The sequence below is a fragment of the Etheostoma cragini genome, chromosome 15, assembly GCF_013103735.1.
Source record: "Etheostoma cragini isolate CJK2018 chromosome 15, CSU_Ecrag_1.0, whole genome shotgun sequence".
In the NCBI taxonomy this organism is placed as follows: domain Eukaryota; kingdom Metazoa; phylum Chordata; class Actinopteri; order Perciformes; family Percidae; genus Etheostoma; species Etheostoma cragini.
The window spans coordinates 21,283,327-21,293,783 of NC_048421.1; the positions used below are offsets into that span (position 1 = coordinate 21,283,327).

General features: G+C 40.7%; 1 protein-coding gene and 1 long non-coding RNA gene across 2 annotated transcripts in view; one reads left to right on the forward strand and one right to left on the reverse strand.

The window, feature by feature from the left end:
- The first annotated feature begins 3,172 nt into the window (after positions 1-3,172).
- LOC117957912 overlaps positions 3,173-10,457 on the forward strand; it is a 10,333-nt gene continuing 3,048 nt past the window's right edge. Inside the window, exons 1-3 of the long non-coding RNA XR_004659619.1 lie at positions 3,173-3,261; positions 7,073-7,077; positions 7,573-7,579. This is a non-coding gene — a long non-coding RNA (uncharacterized LOC117957912). The remainder of the gene's footprint in view (positions 3,262-7,072; positions 7,078-7,572; positions 7,580-10,457) is intronic.
- LOC117957910 (proteasome activator complex subunit 3-like) overlaps positions 5,135-10,457 on the reverse strand; it is a 19,153-nt gene continuing 13,830 nt past the window's right edge. The window contains exons 8-10 of the mRNA XM_034893983.1: positions 9,042-9,164; positions 8,554-8,640; positions 5,135-7,642 (exon numbers count right to left, since the gene is read on the reverse strand). Coding sequence (XP_034749874.1) covers positions 7,562-7,642; positions 8,554-8,640; positions 9,042-9,164 — 291 coding nt within the window. The 3' untranslated portion in view covers positions 5,135-7,561. The remainder of the gene's footprint in view (positions 7,643-8,553; positions 8,641-9,041; positions 9,165-10,457) is intronic.

Genomic DNA, 10,457 nt, shown 5'->3' on the forward strand with positions numbered 1-10,457 from the left:
ATATATATATTAGCCTATATCAGAGATGGGAAGTAACAAAGTACAAATACTTCGTTACTGTACTCAGTTATTTTTACTATTTATTTTGTGGCCAATTTTTTACTTTTACTGCTTGCATTTTAAGACAAATGTTGGTACTTTCTACTCCTTACATTTTACAAAATTGGCTTGTTACTTTACTTTTGTACAGAATGCAGTCTATCATGTGTGATTGTGAGTGCATTTCAGAGAAAAGCGCGGAGATACACCTCACACTGCGGGTGGGCGTGCATGACACACGGAGACAAAAGTGAGAGAAAAGAAAAAACAATAGCTGTCTGGAGGATAATTAGTTGAGATTGTGTGCGTCTTTGAGAACTGTAAGTCATATAACTTATGTTGTCAGTTCATTTAAGCCTTTTGTTGTATTGGTCTATAGTTCTTGCAAATTTAAACATTAGCTCGTTTGTGTTCTTCACCTGTTACCTAGGTAACACATGGCTGTTGATTCAATATAATGGAGATCGTTGACCGTCCTTGCTCATTAAGATAATGTAATTAATTGTGGGTTTCTTGTTATTACTTACTAGCATATATGATTCCTATGCATAGTGTATGGTAGCCTTTCCAATGTTATTTATTTCTAGCTTGAGTACGGGAAATGAGTACTTTTGCCATCTCTGACCTATATACTATATTATTTATTAGTAAGTTAGTTAAAAGTAAGCCAATCAGAGGCAGAGTAAGACAGAGTAGGACGGGACATTAATTTGCCATCCTAGGAACAGCAGAAATTTGTCTCGTCAGAAGCTTGTGGGTGAAGTCCGTGTCCTCCCGTTACCGCTCCCTGTCGGCCCTTTTTTTCCCTCCCTGCTTGTGCTCCTTTACCTCTATTTCACTCCTCAGTCTCCCTACTACACCGGCTCCCCATTAAGCTTAGGTCTTTACACCTGTCCTGCATTTAGCTCATTATTCAGGTCTGAAAGTTAAAGGGGGAGGATCTCCAGTCTTGTCAAAGTAGTTCGGTGTATTCACAACAGTTCATGCAATAAAACTTGTAACACATGCAGCAAACAGGATAAAAACATGCGTGCACCTAAAAACCTTAATACATGCCATTAGTACAATAAAAAACACCATCACAGCCATTCACATGCATTCATGTTAGTGGTACAGAAATCATATATTGGCATCCACCTTTGACACAATTGACTGATGTGACCAAAAATCTTTGAAATTGGTCCAGTATTGAGAGATTGCAATGACGTGCTGGAGCAAACCCAGCTGCACTGTAACCTCATTTTTGAAAAGGAGACAAACTCCCAAATATCTACAATCAAAACTCAACTATCCCTTGAGAAGGAAAAACTACAAAGGAAACAAGAAAATACTTGCTGAAAAACTAAGAGGAACCACCAACTGCCACCACCAGGATGAATAAGAAAAACATCTAAAATTTAGACCCATTTTTCTACAAAGTAAGTGACTACGTAACTGTGTAGATAGTTTGAAGTATTTTATGTTACTACTTTAAATCTCAGAAATATTTTGAGCTGAAGTTAAACGCTTACCCAGGAGCTAGCATATTGGCTAGCTAGAGTAAGTCAGCCACAACCAGAACGTGTTACTAAGCTCAGAATGCACCAAATGCCAGTCAGTGCTGAGAACATCCTCTACCCACAAGTGGCCAGAAGTGACAACAGCAGAATACAAAACACACAAAAAGTATTGAAGAAATGCCCAGAGAATCTATTTTCAGACCACTACAAGAAGGGTGATGTGAGTAATCTCATCCTTTTCATCCAACTGCCAAGTGTGAATCAGCCATATGCTCACACTAAAAGTCAGTCAAAAGAGAATGCAATGGGTGGAAAGTCAAATATAAAGATAAAGAAGATCCTGACACTGTCGCCATCACAGTAAACCTCTACAAAAAGGGGACAGTTATGGTACAAGGTGACCTAAAACAGTTTGAGAAAGACCTTCAGACTATTAAAGAAAAAGCACAGAGAAAAAAGACAACCCTGAGTGAAACCATCCAGGAAAGCCAAACTGACAGCACCTCCTCAGGCGGCACCACATCTAAAGCTCCAGAAAGAGAAAATGACCCTACCAATTCAGATCAAACTCAGATACAAAACACAATGATGAGTTTACACAACTATAAAGAGAGCTGGTCCATCTGAGGGAGCAGGACAACCACCAGAGAACACCACAACAGAGAAGCTGCTTTCCATCAGGCTGAGAGAGCAGCACAAAGACTTGGAAATACAGCTAAAAAGTGACCAACAAGAAAAAGACCATCTGATGAATGAACTGGCCGACCTGACAGAAGAAGTAGGAGAACTGCAGAGGAGAGAAAGAGAAATTGACAACCTTCAGGAGCAGGTAGGCCTCCACCTCACCCACTGCACCCAGCCACCTGAGAAAGCCACAGTGTGTCCACTACAACTTACCGCTCTCCCACCAACCCAAACTGCACCCTCCTCACCCCACCCAGCCCAGTCTACATCTGCCTCACTCCACCCTGCCCACCCTATTTCCTGCACCACAGACACAGCACAACTCCACTCCCTCCAGACCGTGTACAGAAGTTGTGTTGCCCTATATGGTGTCTGAGCCATGCTGGATGATGTGTTGATAGGAATCCGCTTGACACTGTTTCTTGATTATTAAAAGTTTTTTTTTTTACGTCAAAGAATTCAGCATCAATTCAAGCTCTGCAGAAGCTAGGAGAGTGTCTCTGCCAATATAACACTATGGCTCCCAGCTCCTTCATCATGGTCTATATAGGGGGTCTCTTTTTATACAACATGGAAAGGAATGCTGTGAAAAGTTCATGCTAGAAGCCCACAGATAGCGTAACCAATAGAGCTATCAATCATAGCCCCCTGAGGTCTTCTTCCAGAGGTCCCCTTTCACTAAATCTTCCACATCTAGTTCAACTCCAAGGCCCCTTCCTCTAAGATAAGCAAACTTTAGACTTTAGGATAAGCATCCATCTATAGATTTAATGGCTGCATTCTAACATCTAGTTTGACTTTGGTGATGTTGAGATTCATATCCCCCCTTCAAGACAACTTAAGTCTTGACAAACATAGAAAAACCATACCTGGTTAATATACAATAAGACAACACTTTCTCCAAAACATGCTTCTTATACTATAATATTTTATCAAGTTTTATGGAGTGTGAAAAACCATTTGTGGCAGTCTTCTTTAAAAAATGTCCATCAAATAATCTAGACAGGAAAATTCTCTCACGGCCCCTCTGCCCTAGGCGGTGATGTTGAGATACTTAACCTACAACTACAAGAGCCCTGGAGCTGCTAAATGAGGACAGACTTGGATCTCCCAGCCACATCATCATTCATACTGGCCCTAATTTAGACAAGAGTGAGTGACCTGTCACTAAGGAGAGTGATCGAGAAAGCCAGCAGAAACTTCTCTAACTCCTGCATTGTTGTGTCCAACCTTCTACAACAAAAAGACTTTCACCCTGCTACCATCCAACGTATCAATGCCGGCCTCACCTGGGGCTGTGCCAGGAGACCCAAAGTGCACCTGGCCCACCACCCCACCCTTGACCTAGACTGCCTGTATGGTGACATCCACGTCCCCATCTTCTCGAAGACGCTGAAGGACACCACACTGAACTGCAACCCAGCCCCTCTACACACTACCTCACCAAGGCTACCAAGAAATCCCTCTCTTCCCCTCAACCCAGACCGCCCGAGCCGCTATATCACCATACCCGCCATGTCACGGGCAGGCCGCCCCCTCTTCTCATCCCTGCACAAATAATAGCCCGTACAGAGAGATTGCCTGACAGGCAGAGCTAATGTACCACCCGCCAGCCAAACGAAGGACATTCAGCAAATACTGAGCCATTGAGTTATTTCACTTTTTAAGGTTGTAATTAATTGGGTGTAGTGAGTCTAACATCTTTAAAGGTTCTTATAGGTTGCTCTAGCCACTGATATTAACGTACGCTTAGGGCCTATTTTCTTGACCCCTAAACCCTAGCAATTTACCAAGTGCCCTGATCAATGAGAAGAGAGCTGTTGTGAACGGGCGCGGCTGATGTGGTACCTGGCTCTAGGGCCATTCAGTTAGGTGCTGTTTCAGAGTAAGCAGGGTAAACGCCCGGATGAAGACAGTCAGAAGCTAGGCGAATCTCTTCGACACCAGCTTAAACAGTCTTCTGTCATACCTAATGGGGTAATACCCATAGGCTTAGGAGGATCGGACCCTTTAAACAGAGAGCTGGTCCAGTACCCCCCTGGACAGGGGAATACCAGGATCTAACACAAGGCATCCACAGTCAATCCCCTTACTCCTCTGTCTGACCATAGTAAAAGTAGTTACCCTTTAACTTAAGTCGTCATAGTTATACCATTCAAAGAGTTACTTGTCATTTTCCCCTGTTCATACAAGGTAGCACATTATTCCAGTACTTCTGCGCATGGTACAAAATCAACCATTTAAATGCTGGTATTTGCTATTTTCTTATGCCTTTTAAAACATTAATAGTAAGAATTCATTTATTAAATTTCGATGTTTCAGTTATTTGCTTTTATCAGTATTTGTAGCTGTCATGTTCAGTTGCATTGTGATGAAACCATTCCCAACCAGGGAGTACTTGTACCCCAGGGGGTACATGGAAAGATCTAACTAATTTAAGAACCAAATAATAACTATGATTTTATTGGAAGAATATATCCATGTAATACAACTGGTATGAAAAAAGTTACAATATTCACTTTTATATAATGAATAGTGTTACACTGGGAACAAACATTGGGAATCAATGAAGGGGTATGTTCATCTGGCAGGGCTGTGGGGTAACTCAAAGGTTAGAAACCTCGATCATCTTTTACAGATGGTAACTGTCAGTTGAACGTCCGTATTCAATAAAGGTAAAACAAAAAGCTGATTCAACAGTATGTGTCTGATAACGCTGTGTCATGACTAAGAATCCAGAGTTTTATGCCAAAAGAGTGGTTAGGTTCTCCTTATTTAGCACTATGTGGAAAAAAAACAACTCCCCAGAGATTAAAAAAAAAACAAAACAAAAAAACATGTAACTGCATAGTAGTGTATGCCATTGTAGATAGCCCTGTGCACATTCATTAACACACAGTCACAAAAACCGTTTATGGCTGTCATTGTTTTTAATTTGAAATTCAAAATACAGTTTGAACGCAACAGAAAATGTAAGGATATATGTTCCAATTTTTTACACAGTAATCACATGCCCATGTCTTGTTCCTCCTGTCCATACTGGCTTTGAGATCCCTTCCTGATGTGATTCCAATCTAAGGGAAATCACAACATCCGACATGAAATATAAAAAAGGCTTTAGCAGCCTAAGTTACACAAATCAAGTGGATTTACAAAGTTCTAGTTTTCTTTGTTTTCCCTAGACAGTAAGTACATTTCCATGCACACCAACAGCTGAAACACACCAGGATGCGGAGTCTGATTGTGTGCCTCGCCATTCACACCCGATGATACGAGCTGTTCACAAAGCAATCCTCTCTCTGATAGAGACAGGATGAGTGGGAAAACTGTGGTAATTTTAGCCTACAGTATATGTGGTTGTGTGTGCCCGACTCAAAAAAATCACCATGAACCATGTTTCAGTTTGAACGTGTATAGTTTAATAAAGTATCCAGCTGCACTGAGGTCTTCCTTGTGATTAGCCGCCTGGCTTGACACATACGCTCGTGTCTTGCACAAGAAATAAGAGAAGACGCCAAAACTATCGCTGGGATGAGGCGGACGCTACATGCCCGGTGTGAAGAGATTGGATGACATGGGTGGTGAAATAAAATAGCTGCCCTACACTGCTATTTCCATATGAGAATATTCCCCATTTGATACAGGTCATGTAAACAGAATATTGTGTGACTGCAGCCATATTTTTAATTTTAAACAGGTTATACGGGTTGACTTCCAATCTTTTCAAAAGGTATTATAATTTAGTTAGAATTGGTACAAACTAGATTTTTGTACAAAGTAACAGCCCTTACCTGCATGCATGCACACAGAGAGGTCTGTTCCTTTATCACTTTGTTAGCTTAAAAAACCTAAAAAAAAAAAGCTATCAAGTTGCAAAAAATGTTTTTAAAGCACCCGACTTCAATTTCATATCGTGAGGTGAACAAAATACAAAACAACATTATAACAGCACAATACATCTGAAAATTGAGATTTCAAATTACATGTCTTTAAGCGCAAACACCTGTGTGGGTGAGCAATGTCTGTGCAGGACCGTTAAAAACAATAACAGCTGTATGAAACCACAGACACTTTAGTTGCGTTTGACAGTTGACAAATCATTTCGAGTTCCAGTTCAAGCCTGCTTGATCGCTTGATTGAGATACATCGAGGCACATTATTAAATGTGCATTATGTTATGCAGAAGAACACCCGATACTTTTGAATCCAACTCTTTGTGACAGGTCCTTACTGACAGCAGTGTGCTACAGAGTTAATAGATGTCACCACATGTTCTGCACTATGCCTGCGGAAGGCAGGCAACCCTTTTTTTTCTTGGGATGCAATAACATCTTCTAGTGTCACTATGACACAAAGATACAACAAGAACAACTTAAGACAGAAAAAGCAGTCTGTAGGCAGAAGGAGAAATAAAGAATATTCTTCATGTGAAGAGCGATCATGAGAAACGGAGTTATGTGTAGTCAAATCTCTGGATCTCAGGATAATTGCAACACTCAAGCTAAAGAAATGCAGCTGTTTCCTAAAGCACTGAGAAAAAAAAAAAAAAAGAGTCTGCATTGTCCCTTGACAGTTTCAAGTCAACCGGAAGAGGACTGTGTGGAGTTTTAAATGACAGTTTTCACAGGACAGTGGTGTGTCCAGAATGTTCCAGAGAGAGAGGGCAAGAACTAAAAGGAAAACCTTCTCTAGGTGGGTCAGGCAACATGGAGCCAAAAGAGAAAACTAATAAAAACCAGATGACTCTAGTCCTGGAAGAGAAAGCATAAATAAGAGTAGATAACCCAGACAGGCAGAGAAACCAGCGGTAACCTCTGAGCTTTAGTCCCAGTGGAACAGATGGGAGGCAGACCACGTGGCCGATCTTTGTATTAGCAGCGTGCAGTTGAAATATTTTTTGGGGAAAAAAGGATCCAATGTTACATTCCAGGTTAGTGGATGGCCAAAACTGAACGTTACGTGCTAGAAAGCATTGCGGGGACAGCAGAATAGGGCCTAAATCAAAGATGGAGGAGGATCCCACAACAGATGTAATGTATGTGTATGATATTGGGTCAAATTGTTTTTAAATGCATTTTAAAGCTTCCTTTAGCTCACTATGGACCCAAACAGCTGGGGTTTGTAAATATAGAATAGAAAGCAGCACTTTTTAAGACTGAATATCAGCACACTATCAGTCCACGGGCAGCATCTTAATTGATATGCCATAATTGTCCTGAGGTTGTCAAAGCCAAAAACCGTCAAGTACTCCCAAAACACGAGCTAGAATTATTGGTCAGTAGTGCCTGACTGAGCTCATATTTTGTGTTTGTGTGTGTGTGTTTTTAGGTGGGGGGCTGTCAGTAAAGAGCTTCAGAGTTGCAGTTTCTTGGTTTCTTGATCTTCTCAATGTTCTTCAGGATCATATCGTGAAGAATCACCTAAAAGCAGAAATATTAAGGTTAACATTTAGCTGGTCATTTAAAGCCCTTTTTACCAAAGCCCAGTTCAGACCGAAAATTCATGCTGATAAAACAGTTTAAGAACCTTGCAAGAAAGAGAGAGAGAGAGAGAGAGAGAGAGAGAGAGAGAGAGAGAGGATCAAGTCAATTTCTTTCAGGCACTGCCGTGTCCAAATGACACAGGGCTGTCCTCTACAAAATAAAATGTAAGCCGACTAAAACTCGTATGATTTTGTTGACTTATTGATTTGTTAATTTAATCGACAGATCCAAGTTTCTCCACAATCATGCAAAAAACGTACTTCAAGTGTAAAAGTGTTTACCAGGGATGTGCTCACAAGGCTCTTTGAAATAATTCATTCAGTACAAAAAAAGGATTAAAAAAAATGACCAATCAACTATAGAAAATGTTGTTGACTAAGACAAAAACATCAATCTCGACTAGAAATTGAGCTGTAGGAAGTAACCCCCTACCCTCGTTTATATTTTAAATAGAGAGACAAATTATATCCAGCTAAAAAAGCCTGAAATGCCATAATTTGTTGTTGCTTTGGAGATGATACACCGCTGTGTAAACTGGACGTTTTCAGATGATGCGGACCGTAAGTGCAAGTGGTTGCTAGGTGATACTCGTCTAGTCATGAATCTTTGCTTTGAACTGGGTTTCAAGCATCAAAAGGACAGTTCCGGTAAATACAACTTGAGTCCTATTTTCAGGGATTCTGCCATCTTATTCAGCACCAGGGTGCTTGCAGAAACCTGATTTTGAATTTAAATGAATGAGGGTCCTGGTCATGTAAGGTGTAAGAGTTTCTCAAACTTATCAAGGTCAGATGTCCAGGGCAATTAGTGGTATCATAATACATTTAAGCTACTATTTTAACACTCACGTATTGATTCCTGAGTTCTGAAACAATGATTTTCAAACTGATGTACTCTTTCTCATCAATCTCTGATATGGTCCTCCTGTAGTCCTCCTGTAGATCAGAGACACAGACAGTTGCTCATTAATAGAGCAAACTTGTTTTCTCAGAGACACACAAAAGTAGGGCAGCAACTTATTGATTAATCTTTTGACTATTTCCCCAATAAATCAATAGTTTGGTCTATAAAATGTCAAAATAATTGAAAAACGTTGATCAGTGTTTTCCAAAGCCCAAGATGACATCCTTAAATGCCTTGTTTTACACACAACTCAAAAAATTTCTGTTTACTGTCTGAGAGAAGTGAAGAAATTAAAAAATGTTACATTTCCGAAGCTGGAATTTTTTTTTTTTTCTATAAATGACTTCCACTGATTGATTATCAAAATAGTTGACGATAAATATAATAGTTGACAACTAATCGATTCATCTTTGCAGCTGTACACAAAACCCACCACGTGAGGGTACTTGACAATTTTGGAGACAAGCTTGGCTCTTGTCATGTAGTATCTGGAGATCTGGTCCAGGAAAGATGCGGCCTCTGACTCCACCGTCCTCAGCTCTGCCACAGTCTCTTCCTACAGACAGACACAGACATGGTGAAAATAGATACCAAGATACAGAAAACTCAACTATTGTTACACATGGTCACATACTTCTTTAGTGGTTTAACTAGCAACATTTTAACCTGTGCAAGACTCAATCAAGCCCTTATGTGACAACGCTCTCTGAGCAGGCCTCTTCCTTCAGGAGCTGAGTGAGATCCAGCTCACCTGTTCTGGCTGCAAGACTCTATAAGCTGGGGACAGCCAGTCTCTCTTTCCATTCAACCCCGGCTTTCACCCAGTTTGGTTTTGTTACATTTAGTTATAAAATATACAGTATAAATAATAGGGCTGGAAATCAGAAGAGGCCCTACGATAAGATAAGATAATGTCACAATGCAATATTGTTTTGGATTTTAAACATAGATATAATGCATTTCACTAAATTTTTGTAACTTCAAATTATGTCCCCAAAGGAAAACTTTCTGTTTAAAAGAGGTACATTTTGTTCATCAAACTTGAGTTTTGTTTAATTATTTAAGTACCAGTGAAATTCTCATGTGACACAGACACACAAGGACAAACATACACACACACATATACAAACACAGAGACACACAAACACACACAGGGACACACACACACACACACAGAGACACACAGATAGAAACACACACACAGACGCACATAGAGACACACACAGAGACACCAGAGACACACACACATAGAGACATACAGACATAGACACACACACACACACACACACGCACACACAAATAGACACACACAGAGACACAAACACACTCACACAGAGAAAACACAGGCACATAGACACAAACACACACACAGACGCACACAGAGACACCAGAGACACACACACACACACACCAGAGACACAAACGCACACAAACAAACAGAAACACAAACACACAGAGACACACACACAAACACACACAGATAGAGACACACACACAAACACAGACATATACACAAACACACACACACAGACATATACACAAAAACACACAAGCACACAGACACACATACACAGACACACAAACACACACACAGAGACACACACACAAAGAGACACATACACACACACAGACGCACACAGAGACACCAGAGACACACACACACACACACACACACAGAGGCGCACACAGAGACACCAGAGAGAGAAACACACACACAGAGATACACACAAAGAGCGAGACACACACACACACACACACACAGAGACACTAAAGACACAAACGCACAGACACACAAACACACACAGATAGAGACACACACACAAGAACAGACATACACACAAACACACAC